The 19843-nt window shown below is 42.7% G+C and overlaps 1 protein-coding gene across 3 annotated transcripts in view; it reads right to left on the minus strand.

Annotated features, from left to right (window-relative positions):
* DCAF1 (DDB1 and CUL4 associated factor 1) overlaps positions 1-19843 on the minus strand; it is a 56674-nt gene that overhangs the window by 17003 nt on the left and 19828 nt on the right. For 2 of the 3 annotated variants that reach the window (XM_060271526.2, XM_088662182.1), the window contains 15 exons: positions 19461-19562; positions 18135-18293; positions 16590-16766; positions 14088-14297; positions 13134-13303; positions 12827-12951; positions 11240-12500; positions 10706-10904; positions 8893-8975; positions 8487-8571; positions 5313-5546; positions 4570-4663; positions 3527-3631; positions 2757-2830; positions 2468-2572 (listed from right to left, as the gene is read on the minus strand). In XM_060271526.2, the coding sequence (XP_060127509.1) occupies positions 2468-2572; positions 2757-2830; positions 3527-3631; positions 4570-4663; positions 5313-5546; positions 8487-8571; positions 8893-8975; positions 10706-10904; positions 11240-12500; positions 12827-12951; positions 13134-13303; positions 14088-14297; positions 16590-16766; positions 18135-18293; positions 19461-19562 (3183 nt within the window). Of the gene's footprint in view, positions 1-2467; positions 2573-2756; positions 2831-3155; positions 3632-4569; positions 4664-5312; positions 5547-8486; positions 8572-8892; positions 8976-10705; positions 10905-11239; positions 12501-12826; positions 12952-13133; positions 13304-14087; positions 14298-16589; positions 16767-18134; positions 18294-19460; positions 19563-19843 lie in introns of all 3 variants that reach the window. The other variant, XR_015948218.1, reaches the window with a different exon arrangement.

The following is a 19843-nucleotide window of genomic DNA, read 5'->3' on the forward strand; positions in this document are numbered from 1 at the left end:
TGTACCTAAAAGCTAGACAGAGGTTAGCTGGGGGGGCAGGGGGCTTCAACTAAAGGAGCCATACAGTACTAGGAACCATTCGTCCATCCAAGGCCTACTTGATGGAAGAAGACCAAGTGTGATTCCAGAGAGAACACTTTTTTTAAGTTTCAAAAACACTGGTAGTCCCCATTCCTCATCCCTGGCAGCCCAAATGGCAAATGAAGAGCTAGAAGAATTGGCACAGCTCCAAAGAGGTGTGCAGGAAGCAGCAGGGAACACACCTCACAACACACAGCTCCTCTATTTTGTGATGTCTTATCGCTTCTTCCTTTCCAGTTTAGCTCTACACTACGTAATCATCCCTAGGCAATGCAGTAGTTAAGCTTTCTACATTGGCAGTGGGAGACAGCAAAACAGCTAGCAAAAAAGCAGGAACAGAAACTACTAAGCTCTGATACAATTCTTAGCATTTTGGCTTCAAAAGACAACATCTCTCTTAAAATTAAGAAGAACTAGCAGAGCAGCAGTGGGGAAGTACCGCAAACATGTGGGGCTGAAATTATAACTACACCTTGTAAAAATAGGGTTTACTAAAGCCTAAAGGGGGGCGGGGAGGCTTACACACAAACCTGCCAATTTCCTATAAGTAATCATAGACTCATAGGGTCATCTCTTCCAACTCCCTGCATACAACACCGTTTTGCTCAAATCATTCTTCATTTGGCTTACCCTCCAGCACGCCCCTAGCAAATGAGAGGGGCTTCTATACAGCTGGACAGACTTTCTTCCGGGCTTGACAACTCATTGCATCTGACACCTAATTTTGTCCATTTATTCTGCAGGAAGCAAGCAAGCATGAAAAGGCGAGGGCGCAAAGATCACTGCTGTAAAGTAAATAAGTACCACCAGGTCTAGGCACCTCTGGGGAGCCAGCATTGGCTGTGATCTCATATCTCCATTGCTTGAACAACAATGGTTTAAAGCAACAACCTAATACTTGGAAAAATTAATTAAGAGAGACGCAGAGCCAATGTCCCAAGACTCAAAACAAATTGGAACACCAATATTTGAACTTATAATGTAAAGATATCTGCTGCCTGAGGAAAATGTTCAACTTTCAAATCAGGACTGGGGACTTAGGAGTTTCTGATGGGTGGGTGTCACAATAAGCATTCACTTAAATGGATTGTATGGGGTCAAGAACAGACAAAATATTTGATTCCACCCCTCCTTACAATAAAAGAGCAAATAACTGCCCAATGGGAAAGTTTTCGTGCATCCTAATCTAAATTACACACCTTGAAACCAAGCAAAGTAATTTTATTCTGAGTTAAGCAAAAAGAAAAAGGTTTCAACTTTCCTCTACCATGACTGCAACTTTGACTTTGTTTCTATTGTAAACACTGATGGTATTTCTACCCTGGAACAAAGAAGCAAAAACAATCCAAACAACAACCATACAGAATCATTATTATTGATCATTTGGCAGACAGTTTGGCACAAACAAAATGTACCACAAACTTAGGAAATCACATTACTTTCTGCAACCCTAAGCAGCAACAGTATTTTAGCCATTTTAAGAGTTAACTACAATAGAGTATATCTGTGAAACAATGGTCCTAATGCACAAGGAAAAAGCAGAATCTCTTAAGCAGCTCTGGATTCATTTCCACAGTATGCATTGGCCCACTTTAAGGGAAGTCTACCTATTTGATTGTTGGAAATGTAGCTGCTGCGTGAGTGCCAGGAAAATCCATAAATCACCACGAGAAGGCATATTAATAACTGTCTCTTTTCTCATTCACATCCTGAACAGAGCTATCCATTTGGTTGCTTAGTTTAGGCATGCTGCGACTGATTCATTCAATCACCTATTAACATAGTAAAAGCAATTAACAAAAAAAGTAAAGACAAACAACTAATATCACTACTGCAAAAAAGGACACCAAAAATCTGTTCCTGCTAGCAGCTCAACAAATACAGTGGAACCTCAGATTGCGGACGTAATCCGACCGCAACCCGCAGTGTTCGTAACCTGCAGTACTGCGTCTATGCACGCGTGTGACGCGATTTAGCGCGCATGTGCAAGCGGCAAAACCCGGAAGTAACCCTTACCGGTACTTCCAGGTTTCCCGCGGTACGCAACCTGAAAACGCGTAACCCGAAGGTACTGGAGGTACCACTATACAAGCTACTTCACTCATCAGAATTCAACTCAAAATTGCTTTAGTGTGCTGTCTGTTATAACAAACTGAAACCATGTAAGATAAATAACATACGATAAAGATTTAGGGTTGCACCCAGTGTTGTGCTACGCAGCGTGTTCCATCAGCCCAGGGATCCCCACTTGCACAACTCCTTGCACCCCACCCTACAAATCTGTTCTGGGTTTCCTTCCCAAGGTGTTAGTTGGATACCACCCTTAAAAGCTATTTTCAAAGCTTTTCTAGAAAGTTCAACAAAGGAGACATTTTGTATATGCTACCTGGTCTTCCTCCTCATCCTCCTCATCTTCTGCCAAACGCTGTCTGCCCACTTCGTAGAGCCTGCAGACAGTATCCATGTTCATGGCATCCATGCTTCCTTGATTCTGAAACAGGAACCAGATACCAAGTATGGTAGGTTAGTTTCCATCCAACATGCTGGACTGACTTAAATTCAGCAACACCACCTGCATCATCATCTCTTCATCCCAGTTACACACCTACGCTTACAATTGAACAGTTGTTTGATTACCTTGTTTGGTTCTTGTAATCCAAGAAAAAGATGTTTACCTCAATTACTGCCAAGTAACAGTCCTTTGTGTCTGTACACAGGTCAAATATGTTCCTTTTCACATCAATGGTGGCTGGAAAAGAACACATGTTTTAATCCACATTTAGCCAAGACAAAAAGATGCTGAAAGTCAAAAAAAGAAGCAAAGAAAACCTCAGAAAGTTGACTAATGTATTAAACCATCAAATTGTAAAGTTGGAAGAGTTATCTAGTCCAACATGGGGCTCAAATCCACAACTCAGTGAGATTAATAATCTTATGCTCTGACTAACAACAACAACAACAGTAATTTATTATTTATACCCCACCCATCTAAGCCACTCTGGACGGCTTCCAACAAAAGATTAAAATACAATAACTAAGTTAAACCATGTGCCTAACATGCTACAGTCTCTCACCTTCTTCAGGGCAAAAACATTTTTCTTGCACTAACAGGGTGATTCACTCAAAGCTACAGGCAAAAACTTATCAGGCATAGTGCAACCTTTTGATAAATCTCTCCATGAAGAGCATCACTTCAAAGTATTGCCTTGTTTTACATATATAGACAGGGGAGGAGGGTTCTGGTCCTTCCCTTCTTTCCCTAGCTGTTCACAAGGAAATCCTTTTTGGTGAAGCTGAACCACAACTGCATTCTGAAAAGGAGGTGTAATGACATCTATGGCCATTTCTCCAGGAAGCAAGCTAGAAGCTTTCTGCAAAGAAAGTGAAAGTAATGTATGTAGTTTTGCTCAATATAAATTCAGGTAAGCGCAAGCACCATCTTTACCAATTGGTTTGTAGTCTGTTGCATTGAAAGTCCTGAATGATGATCCAAAGGGACTCCGCATCCTCTCTTCCAGAAGATCATCTTCATCGTCGGCCTGCAACATTGCTGATCAAGGGGCAAAGGTGTTTAAGTAAGTAGTTTCTGATAGTCTAAAATTGATTTAGGCGCATAGGAAGTCGAGCCAGGCCAATGGTCCATCTAGCTCACTACTGTACACACTGACTGGCAGCAGCTCTCCATGGTTACAGGCAGGTGGCATTGCCAGCCCAACCTGGAGATGTGGGAGACTGAAGCTGGTGCCTTCTGCATGCAAAGCACATGTGACACTGAAACATGGAGAATGGAACTACCTAGAGCAGCCTTCCCCAACCTGGTGCCCTCCAGATGTTTGGGACTATGACTCCCATAGCCCCTGACTGTGGTGGCTAGGGCTGAAGAAAAGTGTAATCCAAAACATTTCGAGAGCACCAAGTTGAAGAAGGCTGCCATAGACCACTGGGCTGGCATATTCAGAAAAAGAATATAGAAACTGTAGCGTTTTTCTCTGAAGAATTTGAGCTACCTGTTGAATAAGTATGCATAGGCTTTGAGTTGGGAAGGATGGGTTTAAGAGCAAAGAAAACTGAGTAGGTGAATAAGGCTCAATTGGCAGGAAGAGGAAGGAACAAGTGTGGAAATAGAAAATCTGGAAGAGGGGAACGAGATATCAGGGTAACAGCAAGAAGCGCTAGAAAATAAGGAGAGAGAAAGAGGAACCAAACAGAGCATCTATGCAAGGCTCCCGGGAACCAGCAAGCATCCCTTCTGTATTTCTACAAGTAGCAGAAGAAACTAACCAGTCAGTCAAACTGCTGCAAAGTTTCAGCAAACCTTTGGAACTCTGCAGGAAGACTTGGCACACCCTGTTGAGACCCAGCACACAGCTGAGCCAGGAGCCTTTTTTTTGTGACAAAACATGCAATTCTGCATGCTTGGCTATGTATGTTTTTGTTAACTACCACAAAGTAACATAGGAACAGGCATCTTACTAATGGGCATCTTACCTCCGTACATGACTGTTCCAGTATGGTTGAAGACTACACGGCACTGATCCAAGGCTGGCACTGTGTGTAGCAAGTGGAAAGTTCGCAGGTCCCACTGGGGAATGTGTTAGGGAAGAATCCACGCAACCATCTATTGCAACACCTGCAGCAGCAATTAGCACGTGAATAATTCCAAATATATTGTTGGCAGATGTTACAGAAAATGCCAGTGGCAAAGCTGCCAGCACTGATTCAGCAGCTGCCACCAAGATCAAGCAGGACTTCCTAACATCTAGGACTTCCTCTAGCCCAACCTTCTCCAAGCAAGTGTCGTTGTTTTGGAATACAACTCCCGTCAGTGCCAACCTGCATGGCCAATGGTCTGCATTATGAGATCAAGGGTGATGGCACTAGGTTACAGAAGGCTGGTCTACTAGGTCTGATTGTCCCATCTTCCTCCCTGGCCCAATTCTGAACTGCCACCCTCATTAATATTTGAGAACCAGACAACAATGACTCTCTGAATTCAACTTTACAATATTGCTTGCAAAGCGCTTTGTCCTAGCCACTTTGAACAGGAGGGCCCAAATTGGCATTGCAGTATGCGCAGCCAACAAACCTACTAATCCAAGCTACTGCCCTATCTTGAAGAATCTTATTATTGCATTTCATCTGATAGGACAAGAAACATTACATCACATTCTGCAATCATTTGCTCAGCACGCCAAGCTCCTTGTGAGTCACAGCTCAGGCACAAAGGATACAATTTCTGTGTTGACTATGACTTCCAGCCCATTTGGATGAAAAACACCACTGATGGTCATGTTGAATTTATCAAACTTGTGAATAGCCTGTGCAGAGCGGACATCCCAAAGGACGCCATCATTTAAGACAAGGTCGTCTGTGGGGTTAAAGGTGGCACTATTCTTCTTGTAGTTGTTTGCAAGATCTGGATTAAACAGAGTTAACAGCTTGTTGCCAGTCTGAATATCATAGATCTTTTGGATTAAAAAGAAGAAAAGAAAATAGTCAAGATCTGCAATTTGTTTGCGTCTAAACATAACAGAAGTATGTGCAATCATGTCAAAATCATTTTTTGCAGACAACCACCTGCCCTGAGTTTGCTCATTCACCTTGAAAAGAGTTTACAAGTTCATGATCAGTTTCTGTGGGAGTGCTCAGTGCATTCATTCTGTATTCTGACAGTGCCCAGAAATCATTACAGACACTATTGGGTTAGAGAGAAATCAAAGGGCATTGCTGCATAAAGCCTACCTTTTGTAAGGAAGCCACTCAGTAAGGTTAAGAGGCAGGTGGTATGCTTCATTTGCTAGCTTATGTAACAGTAGGTGAATTATTTGCATTGGTACCTGCTGCAATGTTAGGATTACATTTTAAGAATTCTAAGAAGGGTTTATTCTTCCTAGATTCCCAGAGTCACCAATCAAGGAAAACAAGTAGCAGGAACCTCACAAGTATCAAAGAGTCCCCTGCATTTATTTCCTAGCTCTTGAATTAAATCAGGGGTCCCCAGACTTACCGGCGTTTGGGCCGGTTCCCACCGCGCCGATCGCGCAGCGGGCCGGCGGGCGGGGGAGCGCGCGCCTGTGCGGGCCGGCGGGCGGGGGAGTGTGCGCATGCGCACGGGCGCTTACTGGCGCGGCGGCGCGCTTCCCGGGTGGAAAAAGCACCGAAAATCCATTGTGCGCATGCGCGTGGGCCTCCCCCGACCCGGAAGTGCACCAGAAATGACTTCTTCCGGGTCGGGAGAGGCCCATACGCATGCACAGAAAGGATTTTCGGCACTTTTTTCCCAACCCGGAAGAGCGCTGCCGCGCTGCGCGCCGTAAGAGCAGGCGGCGGGCGGCGGGGGTCGTCGCGGGCCGGATTGGCAGGCTAATTGGGCCGCATCCGGCCCCCGGGCCGTAGTCTGGGGACCCCTGAATTAAATCATTTTTTTACTATAGCTTGATACTCTCAACAACAAACGGTCCCTTAAATTTACACAATCCTCTTTTTTAAAAAAGCAAAAGAATAAACAAACACTGTAAAATGCCACTACACTGTTTTTTAATAATTAAATATACAAACCTATCGCTATTGATTATGGAATAAGCTTTTATAAGATGGATCCTAGTCTACAGAAGCCTATGTCATAAAAATATGCTAGTCTTTTAACAGGGTCAGTGTGCTGTAAATTTAAGAAAACAATTTAATTTTTATTTCAGCTGCTTTTCATAAATTTTACTTCTGCGCTCTGTGTAGCACTTCACGGACAGCTGACACTAAATAGTAATATTGCCAATTTGTACATTCTGCTTCAATACAGGAATGTTTCCTGAGATTTCTTCAAATTTTAAATGAGCCAACCAAGAACAACCTTTCACAAGTTGCGTAAGCTGTCCAAACTGACAATGCATGAGGTTTCTAGAGCAGTGTAACCTGAGGAGCACATCCACTACTGCTCATTTACGTTGGAAATTTCTTTCTTAATTGTCAGAGAATGTGCAAACTGACCAAGAAGTAAAGGCTGCTGCTCAGAAAACTGTGGTGCAAAGTCTCAATCCATTACAGGAAAAAAAATCTCTAACTGATATTAGGGATTGTGGGTAATGAAATAAAGAGACTATCATAAAGGATTCCATGTACCATATGGTGGAAAAAGTGTCACAAAATGAAAAGTTACCATTCTGACATATATGCTAAAAAGATTTTTGAGACTTGTTTTCTTTAAAAATATTTTCATATAGATGTTTAACTGGAAATCAGACCATACTCTGAACATTTGAATTTGTTCCTTTTACCCTTCTCCCAGATACGTTTTATGTACAGGATCCCTTAAACACTAATTTCCCTTTGCCGAAGCTAAGAATAAATATTTTTAGCCTGTTGCCTCCCAAATGACCGGATCATAAGGTGAGATCAGATTTCTTTTGAAGGCTCAGATAAAGAACACAGCAAGGCAACATAGAAATAGTACTTTGTTTAAATGCAAATATATAGGGAAATCAACAATAGGGCAAGGGAAATTGTGAAGAATTTGAATAGATTTATGCTTTATGACATTTGTCTTCCTAAAGTAAGACAGTCCCTGAGATTAACTCTGCTTGACCCTGCCACCTTCAGATTGCATCTAACTCCTCAGAACAAAGAGTATTTGATATGTTATACTAGCAAAGTAAAATTACTGGCTCATTTTCATTCATTCTGAAATAAAGTACAGATTCTCTTTAAAATCTCTAACAATTTATTTTTAAACCAATGAGGAAACATTAAATTATATAAGGGGGGGGGGATTTCCAGGTGAATGTGTCCTACGAAACAATCCAGAAAATGTCCTTTATGATGAATCAACTAGGCTAGCCATTAGAGATTCCCAAAGGAAAGGCAGGCATAACACCTAGGAGGGGCCCAGGTTTCACCACTGGACATTAACGAGCCAATGAGGTCAAAGGTCATCTAATCCAACCTCCATAAAACAAGTTCCATCACCAGATCCATCCATGTCACATTTGAACTAATTGCTAGATCTTTCAAGCAACATCAGAGCTTAGTTAGCCCTCTCTAACTCATTTACACAGCACTTCTCTTCTGTTACGTAATAGCTATGGCTGGCTACTGAATTCCATCTTTTATTTCAGTTCACCAAACTTGTTCAGTGTTAATCTCATCCTATGCCGCCAAGGATGATGAATCTGTGATCCTTTAGATGTTGATAAGACTACAACTTTCATCAGTCCCGGCCAGCATGGCAAACTATCAGGTTTGATGGGAACTGTGGACCCATAATGTTTGGAGCACCACGAGTTCCTCATCCCTACTCTATGCAATGTTTCAAAGTTCTTCCCATAAGAAATGGTTCTGGCACTCAAATGGCTACAACATGCTTACACAGGGAATATTAAATTGGCTTCGAAGATTTTAAAAGTGATACTTACATGGGCAATATCCCCCTTTGTGCCGATAACCCTGTCCTGAGAGTGCTTGCTGAATTCCACATAGTGGTCATCTGTGAAGGAATGCCTGCACAGGAGAATCAAATGTTCAATACGCAGTAAGAGATCAAAGCAACAATGTTTCTCAAGAGTCATTTTGTGCACCTTTTAATGTATTATTGCATCACATAATACAGAATATACTGGTTCTTGAGCTAATCATAAAATATAGTTGCTCTTCTGCTACTATAAAACCCAGCTACATTCACTACTAGGGCAATATTTATCTATCTGTCATCTGCCTAATATGCATTTGAACGAGTCCATAGGATTATAGTCACTTAACACATTGCTCTTTTAATGGTCTGGTCTATCGGGGTAATGAAAACACAATAAAGAGGGTACATACTTGGTTTCAAAGACAGACTTCATTCCCCACAACGCAGAAAGAGGCTGGCTCCAAGATGCAGATGTCAGCAGTAAAGAGCCGTCCTGCAGTTTAGGGGAGACAACACAAAGAAGCAAAAGTGTATCGTTATTATGCCTGTGGATGTATTCTTATTTAAGCAGGATGTTGAGGGAAATTCCCTGCCATTTTGTTCTGGGAAGTAAGAAGCTGCTAATTGTGCCACAATGCAAACAACGTTTTTGGTAGGTAACAATATTGGCAGTCTAACAGCCAGCATCACCTCATTTGTCATGCAGGTAAACCCAACGATCATCTGATCAGTCGCTTGGGGTACGTGGCCACTCCAAATGTCCTGTTCTGAGCAAAGCTTCATCATCATTATCACCACCACCACCAGCAGCAGCAGCAGCAGCAACTGCTGGGAATCATGAGTGGGAGAGAGTTGCTGTGGCACTTGTGTCCTGCCTGCAAGCTTCCTCTAGACACCTGGTTGGTAACTTGTGAGAACAGGATGCTGGACTAGATGTGTCTTCAGCTTGATCCAACAGGGCTCTTATGGTCTTAGAATGCACAGCAGCATGGGGAAGTGAGCTTTTCACAAGATTAACCTCGAACAAGGGAAGCCAAAATGGTGCTTTCCAAAAGGTGTGACTTCATTCCTGACCATAGACCATTCTAGCCAACATTGATGGACGTTGCCACCCATAAAACCTGGACGGCACCCCATTGGCTTACAACTGTGATAACTGTCACTTAAAATCAGAGAATTGTAGAGTTGGAAGGGAACACATGGGGTCATCTAGTCCAACCCCCTGCAATGCAGGAATCTTTCACCCAACATGGGGCTCGAACCCATGGCCCTTAGATTAAGAGTCTCATGCTCTACTGACTGAGCAGGTAAATGTGTCCCTTAACAAATTGATTTGTGGCCTCTGTCGGTGGAAGATGGAAAATGAGTGCCTTGCAAACAGGGACTGCTTTTCTAGAATCAATCTCTCCCTCAAACTTTTGTAATTTCAGATTTAATAGAAAAGTATTTTTCCTATTTAAATACATATTAAACCCACATCAGCCTCATCTCCCTCCCAAATGTTGTTGTTGTATCCATGCATAATGACTGATCTCTTTTTCCCTGCCACAAAATACTGGATGAGACTGAAACTGACAAGTAACATTTTGCCCCTCCCCTTGCTATAATTCCGTATTACTCACAAGCTGCTTGAAGAAGAATAATATACTGGGAATTACGGAAAGCAATCACTAAAAATGCCCACTTACACTAATATATTCACACCATAACACCAATGGTAGTAAGGTAAAAGGTAAAGGACCCCTGGAAGCTTAGGTCCAATCAAATTCATCTGTGGGGTGCGGTGCTCATCTCTGCTTTCAGGCTGAGGGAGCTGGCGTTTGTCCACAGACAGCTTTCCAGGTCATGTGGCCAGCTTGACTAAACCACTATTGGTGCAACGGAACACATTGATGGAAGCCAGAGTGCACAGAAACACAGTTTACCTTCTCTTTGCAGCAGTACCCATTTACCTACTCACTCTGGTGTGCTTTCGAACTGCTAGGTTGGCAGGAGCTGGGACAAGATGGCAAAGTGAGACGAACAATGGAATAGAGGGAGGGGTATGAAGCATGTCTTGTTTATAAACAATCCAAAATTATTTATGTTTATGTTCTTTCCTGGCTTAGCTCTGCATCCTGATTCTGAAGGGAGACTTGACTAACCCCTGTATCATTCATGAAGCCTAGAACCACAAGGTCGTTGTGATGCAGAGGCCCACGCTGCTATGTTACTGTTCCTCACCCTAGAAGGCTCAAGGTGTGTGATGGCAGAGTTGTGGCACTTATAGCTGGCCTCCTCCTGCCCACTGAAGACGTTGTAGAGTTTCAGGTGCCCCGTGCAAGTGCCCAGCATCAGGAAGCGCTCCCGCGCAGAAAATGCACAACACGTGAAGCCACTCTCATCTTCATTTGCTTCCCGGAACACAGAAATTGGACGGAACCTGGGAAATCAAAGTGCAACTGAGTAAGAAAGCGAGCTGTTAAAAAAGCGAGAGAAGGGTTGGCAAATGACCAAACGAAGATGAAGCTTAAAAACTGTATGCGATAAATTGCTAGGTTGGAAGTCATGACTTCAGCTGTCATCTTAAGGGAATGGAAATATCTATGAATGCTCCGAAAATGGAAGATGCTGGAGAAAACTGTCAGTAGATGGAAAAACAAGGAATGGGATACAAAGCCACAGGTTTCGTCCAAAATTCATATGGGTACTCAAGTCTACCTTTTGGAAAGCTGGATCCAAAGATTCAAAGGAATTGAGAAAAAGCATCTTCCTTACCTGCCAAATATAAGGTGCCTATCAAAGCATCCGCCATCCACCCCGCCGTACTTTGGAAAGGCCGCCCTGCGTGACAGGCGCGAGGTAAAGTTAGTTGGCGCTTGGCGCCTCTGTTTTGGCTCAGGACACTGGTGGGGTGTAAAAAGAGAGAAAGGAGGGCAAGTGGCCACAGGGTTCTTGCAGCGAGCATGCTGTTCCCTAAGGTACTCTGTGATTATACTGTCCAGTGTGGGAGGGGAAGGGAGGTGCCTGTCCAGCTGCTTTTTGATAGCTGGGCTCTGGCTGTAGGCGCCATGGTCTGATTTTTGCCGAAGCACTCTGATTTTCCTGCCGTTGCAGGGAGACGGCCTCTCTCGAACAAAGCTAATTCTGCCAATCACTGGAGAGCTGGTGGCCTGAGATGGCCCTGGGAGAGCAAGTGAGCCCTGGCAGGCAGTCTGCCTTGGCTGGGCATGGACAGAGGAAGCAGCGGGAACTACGGAAGGGTGGTTAGTCAACCGGGCAGAAATGCCATTCGCTATACGAGGGGTACGAGGAAGAGGCACAGGAGAGGCGGCAGCAGGAACAGGGGTGAAGGCAGAGGAATGAGAAGCAGCCGTCATGGGTAGATCTGCTTCCTTGGTAAGGATGGTAGCAGTTTCTCCCAGCCCTTTAGAGATGAGATGGTTCCTGATCAAAAGCAGCAGCTCCTTCTCGGGAAATGAAATCCTTGACTGAGCCACGACGTCTGCTTTCTGAAGTCGAGCCAAGGAGACATCTGTCCCAATCAGCAAGGGTTTCCCAGAGACCCGCTCAATCAGCTCAGCGGCATACTTGCAAAACTTCACATGCTCACTACGCTTATCCTGGAGAACAGGCTCCTTCATCAGCTGCTGGATCTGGCAGCTGCTGAAGAGAGGCAACTTGCTGATGATCTGCCGGACCGTACTGCTCCGGGACAACCCGACCAAGGCTTTGCAGGCCAACGCTCGGATCTGGTCCGCATCTGTAATGGGCATTTTCACAGACAGCAGAGACAGCAGCACTTTGATGCCATTGTTGGACTGCACTACGTTCCACATCTTGGCCAGGGTGTGCTCGCCGCTCCTAGGTGCCTGGGGGAGCATCCGGCGTGGGGTGCCAGAGATGAATTTGCCAATGCTGGAGATGCGGTTATCTGGGCCGCACACACAGTTAATAATAATCTGAAGGGCTGACTTCTGGATTTCTGCATCGTGGATAAAGAATTCTCCTTCAGCAAGCCCCAGGATGATGCTGATACCTAACAAAAAAGGACACTGAATCAGTAGTCTATCCAAATAGGACACATCAGTATATAAGAACCTATGAAAAGCCCTGCTGGATGAGGCCTATGGCCTACCTGCTCCAGCACTATGGTCTCAAGAGTGGTCAACCAGATGTCCACAAGAAGACCCAAAGCAGAACCTGAGCAACAGCACCCCCTCTCCATCCATGACTGGCATTCAATTGGCATTCTAGTGCCTCCTGCCTCGTATAGGAGGCAGCATAACGCTTATCGAAAATTTCAGCAACTAGGGAAGAGATTTATAAAGTAAGGATGGAAACCAACTGAAAAGTTCTACATACCCACGATGGAAATAGAAGTTCCTCCCTCATCCACCGTATCTACCGCCTCTGCTAACTGCAACTGGATTTTAGGAACCACAGTAAGGATGGCCAGAACATCCAGAGCGTAACGCACTGTGTCATTCCTAGAAAACGAAAGCAAGCGGTTGTGGAACCCTTTTAAGGCAAAGATCAGCTACACAAAATAACACAAGTCCATTACACCAGCAGTCATTCCAGGCTAGAAGAGTGTGCATGTGGGCAGACACTTACCTGGGGCAACTGACTATGCAAGCAAGCAGTGAGTTACAATGTTCAATTCTCTCACCTAGCATAGTAGGTCTTCCAGTTGCATGCTATTGAAATAAGTTGGAGCATGAGCTGCACACAAGACAGCTTGAGGAAGACCTCTGCTGGATCCCAATAGAGCTGTCCCGGCCCATATTCTATTAGGAACTCCATCATCTCTACAATCTGTTCATGCGTGTAGGAACAAGCCTGAAAGGAAAAGGTAGCATTCAAGAAGTCTTTAAGCATCATCAATTACTTATGTGACTTAAGAAAAAGTATGCTCCTTAAACCCGATAGCAGCTTTTGGAAAAGGGAGATCCGGAATTGTGGTGACACTGCAAGTAAAGTACTGCCCCGCTCACACCTTGAGGATCTAACCTCGCACAGTTGGGACACAGAACAAAGCTTCATCTGCTGATGTCAAGGCTCATGTAGGAGAAAGCAATCCTGAAGACAGGGCTTCAGGCTTAGTATCTACCAGTTTAAAGTATTTGAGACTCATCATTCTGCTAAATGATTAAATGCACAAAGAATTCTGAACACAAACACTAAAGCCCAATGATCTAAAAAGGTACTAAAATACAGTATGGCAGATTAAAATCCAGGAATAAAAACTATGGGTGCTGCTGGAAAGCTTGCCTAAACAACAGATGGCAGGAAATCATAAAGGGGGAGGGGGGACAAAGGAACCACCAATGAAAGCGATTTCCACAAGAGGAATGGGGAGGGGCCCTCCCAAAAAATTAAGGGAGGTGTGACTGAGCAAGAACTAGCATAATGTGCTCCCAACATCCATTTAAAATCAGCTCCACAAAGAACCTGTCAGAAATCAGTCCACGAAACTACCAAAGCACAGACAGCACAAATCACTTGGAGCGCAGTCAGTTTATCAGATTTTACTAACATGACTTTTTTTATATTTTTTTGCAAGAATATCTAAAGGGTGACAGGGTCAAAAAGTTCCTATACCTCTACCAAGCACACTACTCACCTTATATGGAGGCTGTGGATGGACCAGGATGCCACCTTCAGTGCGCTGGAGTGACTGCTTCACCTGTTCCACTTTGATGGCAAGATGAGCCTCAAAATACCTGCGCATGGCCATGCAAGTGTGTTTCCCAGTCTGGCGGCTGGCAAAAATCTCATCGTCGCTTAGTAGCGCTCCTTGGGTTTGCAGGTTTAAGATATCAAGAGTGCTAACCTACAAGGAAAAAGAAACATATTTGCCATGACTGTATGTTATTCCCCATGCCTAAAGGCTTATTATTGCCTTATTGTTTTCACTCAAATAAAAGAATTAGATCAGTCAAAGAAAACCTGTGCCAGGAAGCTGCGTTAACTGCCAGAGCTTTCAATAAATATAGGCAACCTGACATAGCAACTCTCATAAAATGAGCCAGTTTGTTCATTTGCAATTAAAGAATCGCTATTCACTTTTTTTAAAAAAAAATTATGTAACATACCCAGAAAGATTGAATCAGGAAAATGGAGAAGCGCAAGGGAAGGAGTACTATTCAATTTTTACTGGCTTTGTCCTTTACATGTAGTGCAGTAAACCAAACTCTATACTTTAATTGCTAAAGAAGAAACTACCTCAATAATCTGTTCATCTTATCACCACAAACCATAGTTCTCTCTTAAGACAGCAGCAAAGATTACTCTTACCTTTACCACTACTATTAATTAACTGCCTGAGGATCTTGGAAATGTTACATATATTAAGTTGTTTTTAATTACTATTTACATTTGTTAAGTCACTTTATACCAAAAAGGTATTGAAGTGTCTTAACAAAATAAAATCCAAACATAGAAAAATAATTAATAATCAGAAAAAGTTAAACCAATGTACAATACAAAGTATTGCATGCTCAGCCAATGACAAGATTAGGAGGATAAGTTATAGCCAGTGAAGAGAAGCATGGATAGAAAGTAGGCGAAATACAGGGGAAATATAGATGTCCCAAAGCATGCTGGTGCTGGTAACAGTCACACTGCAGCCATGCTCACTCGTAATGCCAAAACACGGTTTAACGCTAGGGAGTGAGAGTTCACAAGTGTGACCAAAGCCTAAGACTCAGCACCCACCCTCTCGTCTGCCCACATGGCCAGGAAGAGAAGCTTTGCCAAGTTTCATTTCACTTTCAAATAGCCTTGCTTTAAGGCTTTGTAGAAAAGAGGAATTCTGGTTTACAACAAGGGTTCTTAAGCATATTTCTAAACAGGTTATGAAGCTGGCCTTGTACAGTCTCCCTGCCATCTCCTCCATTCAATCTATTGCAGAGAAGCAGAATACTCTATAAATGATGAAAGAAAGAGAATACCTTATATACCAGCGGTGAGGAACTGCCAACCCACAGGCCTACTTAAGTCCAGCAAGGTTCCTAAATGAGACTATTTTGCTCAAACCACACCCATCTGCCCAACACTTGACATCATATGTGACGTCAGGTATGGGGCAGGTAAAAACATGGCTGGGATTGGCTGCAAATGGAGGTTCACCGGGATGAAGTCATCTGATGGGCACTGAGAGGGAATCCCTCTAAAGTTGTCACCTGCTCATACTGATGTCAGGTGATTGACAGCCCCTCCAACCTATCAGAGATGACTCGCAGAGAGGTAAGACTTCTGGCCCACCGTCCGCATCCAGTTCCGCACCTCTGCCTTGCAGGACCAGCTGAGGCAGAAGACTTTTTTTTTTTTTAAATACATTTTATTCCAATTTTCCGAATTCAACAAATTAACAAAACCAATCTTTTATACAAAATCTTATATTCACATCTTTTACCTTGCTCCGCCGAGCTATGACTTCCCCCCCTCCCTTCATGCGGGTTTCTTGTTAATTCCTTTTTTTGCAGTTCCTTTTTTAACATATTGGTCAATTCGTAAGGTTTATTTTAATCCTGCGAGAGTTTTTAATGATCTACAGTTTTTCTCCATATAGTCCACATATTTACTCCAGTCCTTTTGAAACCTTGTCTCCCCCTGGTCACGAATCTTGCATGTCAATCTAGCAAGTTCAGCATAGTCCATCATTTTTATCTGCCACTCCACAATTGTAGGTAATTCCTGTAATTTCCATTTTTGGGCTAACAAAGTCCTAGCCGCGGTTGTTGCATACATAAACAGTGTTTGATCTTCTTTTCTAATCTCTCCTCCTATTATTCCTAACAAAAATGCTTCTGGTTTTTTTGGAAAGGTATATCTAAACATCTTTTTCAATTCATTATATAAACTTTCCCAAAATCTTTTAACTTTTTCGCATGTCCACCACATATGATAAAATTCACCATCTTTCTCTTTACATTTCCAGCAACTTTTATCACTCATTCTATACATTTTAGCTAACTTAACTGGAGTTAAATACCATCTGTACATCATCTTATATACATTTTCTTTCAATAGCTGAGGCAGAAGACTTGGCAGTGGCACCCCAACTCCACTTTAAGATGTTCTGAGAAAATATCTGAAAATATGAAACTGCTCTAACACTTACCAAGTTAACAAGGCGCCGTAAGCCATCATGCCTATCGAAGAGCTCCAAGACCGCACGGAATGAAAAACAAATAGAGAAGAACATGGTAGCATGGCAGCAGCCTGAGGCATGAGAGCATTCCATCAACCACAAGGTGTAGTTCACAACATCTGATAACACGTGGGGATGCATGCAGACCTAAGAACAAGAAGATGCAAGGACAATCCTCACTTACGTTCATGAAACAACACATAGTTTCTGTTTTAACCCTCAGCAATGCCCCCCACAGTAAGCAACAGACTATCTAATTATAATTCTCAGCTGCTATCACACTTTAAAAACTTGCATTGGGAGAACTTTAAAAACTTTTTGCATTCTTGCTTAAGATGGTGGTTGGGATAAGCAATTAATGATTAATAGGTCAGAGTTAAAACATAAAGCAGCTAACCAAAGAAATCAATTCAGGCCTTTAATAAGAACGTGTGTGAAATATGCTTGAAAGCTAAGAACGTAGGGGAAATGGTTGTGACAAAATTCAGAAGCACATGATACACATTTATGATGCCAATTGGGAAGGATAGCAAAGATCTTTGCAATCACTCTCAAATTCCTTTCAAAGTGCTAGGTGTACCAAGCTCAAAGAAGTTAGGTACAGTCATTCCTTGGTTCTCGGACATAATCCCTTCCGGAAGTCCGTTCTACTTCCGAAATGTTTGAAAACCAAGGCACGGCTTCCGTTTGGCTGCAGGAGCTTCCTGCACTCAAGCGGAAGCCACGTTGGAAGTTCGGCTTCCAAAAATGTCCGAAAACTGGAACACTTACTTTTGGGTTTTTGGTGTTCAGGAGCCAAAACGAACGAGTACCAAGGCATTCAAAAACCAAGGTACAGTACAACTGCAATATTATATGTATGGGTTACGCTGTGTGGGTGACATCCAAAGGATCCACTGATTTGACCCATTGGCCCATTGATTTCAATAGGTTTGCTCTGAGTATAACTAATGTTGGATCTCACCCAATGTATCTTATGATTATTGTTGCTTTGGAGTTTAAACTAGTGTGTACACAGAGTCTCAAATGGAAAAACTGAGCTCAATGAGCGTGGGGCTTGCCTCCACTTTAGCCTCAGAACAAGAAACCTATGAAGTTGACTCCCAACACTGAAGTGAACAGGGCCGACATCAGAGCCTGTTGATCTGATCTCGCTTTCTGCACTCTTGCTGAATTGAGGTGGATTCTTGCAGTCAACTGATGACTGACAAACCATTATCCCATTAAACAGCAGCCACATGAGCATGCTGAAAACAGCATATGAGGAAAAGCCAACATTTGATGGACGTATCAAAAGATCAAGAAATAATTCCAGTTGGCATGTGAAAAGTGTGGCTGTGTGAACCCACCCAAAGAGGAACCTGCTAGTAGTATCCAACATTTGTTTTTTTGCTGGCAAAAGCAAATTTGCTTGCAAAACGGGAGGGCTCCCAACATTTATTGTTTCCTCCTACCCAATGCAGCCCCACTATATTTTAAATACCTACAATTTCTGTTAGCAGAATGAAATCTTACCCTTTCCATGGCATCCTGATTGTAAGACAAATAATATAAGCACATGGAGACACCTGTAGCTGCCATGGAAGGACGAGGAATCTCCAGTAGCTTCTGCACTCCTCCATGAGCAACAAACTCTGTTGCAAACTTGTTGTGGAGCAGCAGCGATGCCAAATACTGCGAACAGAAACCCAAAGTCAATATAGAAATCCACTAATGACCTCTCTGAGTTCTCTAATACCAGTGAAATTCTCTTCTCTAAAATCTGCACAGAGTGGTAAAAGGAAAGAGGGTATTGCCTTCTTGGGCTGCACCTTCCTGAGAGCAAAACAGTGGCCTTGGTATAACAATACCACCTTCTAACTCAATCGCCTATAGCAAGCTTTATCAACTCTGTAAAGCAGTCATCAGATATTTTCCTACAATTTCCTACAGTTTGTTTTGCATGTCTATGCATTTCAAAGGTAAAACACCAGGCAATTCTGAGCAAGGAAAATGTGTCTTCTCTCTTGCAAAGAGTTTAAAGTGCAAAATAGCACCAATGTTCTGCAATTTCATCTCAAGACAGCAGCAGTAGCAGAACTTGGGAGAAAACCATTTTATGTCCCATTAAATTTAGTGGTACAACACAAGCAGCAGGACACAACAACATAATATGAAGATCTGGGTGATGCACCAAGGAAACAGCTGACTGATTCAAAGCAGCTGGATAGCAAATTTATCTGAGATTGCATCACTCAAATTTGAAGTCTTTCTTGGCCCACAAAAAGACTTTGGACTGGCTCGCTTCCAAGACCAAAGGGAGAATATTAACACTGCAAATTTATTTTGCCTTGAAGAAACACTTTGATGACAGAATGTGAAAGGCTGAGGATATGAAGCACCGAGAAGTTAAGAAATGCATTCAAGTAAGCACAGCAGCATCAGGATTAGAATCAAAGCTAAATCTGAATTCTAGGGGGTTTTTTTTGTTTTGTTTTTTAATTTTTTTTCTAAATGTAGCCTTAAACACAGTGATTTTAATGAATATTCATATTGTTGTGAACTGACCTGAAATTTTGAATAAAATGCAGTACAGACGTGCTTTAAATAAATAAAAAAGACCAAAGCAGTCAGAAGAAATATATTTAATAAAACAGATAATTGTTGACCCCGTTGGGAAAAGAGCAGGTGAAGGTTGCCTCAATCAAACTTAAAAGCAAAAACACACAAACTCAAAGTTGAATGCAACTTTGGCACTACTTAACTAGATATCAGGTCCAAAATTATTTACTTCAATAACTGACACGGAAAAAAAATTGACACAGAACGGTTAACAAACAATTTGCTCTGCTGTCATTTTACCTTCAGGGCTTCAAAAGTGAGCAGTACATCATTGGTCCGTTTCAGATCAATATAGAACATCATTAGGTCTCTTGATCCAAGTTGCATAAAGATGGGCAGCAGCTGAGAAAAGTAAAAGATTAGTTCACTGTTGAAAAATTGCGTGGGGAGCACTTTCGACAGGATCATTTCCCTTCCCCTTAAGTTTAAAGGCAAGCGAATACTGACAACAATCAAGATCCATCTCTGTCAAGTGACCAACACTACCTTGTATTTCTTACGGCTCAGCTAACAAGTTCCTTCTCAACAATTTTAGATGAAGGTGGTTGTCCAAGAAAGGGAGACAAGAATAGCCTCCTGTCAAAATGTGCATTGCGCCACTGAAGGAAAGGCAGTAAAGAAAT

This window comes from Zootoca vivipara, chromosome 2 (assembly GCF_965207765.1).
Source record: "Zootoca vivipara chromosome 2, rZooViv2.hap1.1, whole genome shotgun sequence".
Taxonomy (NCBI): Eukaryota; Metazoa; Chordata; class Lepidosauria; order Squamata; family Lacertidae; genus Zootoca; species Zootoca vivipara.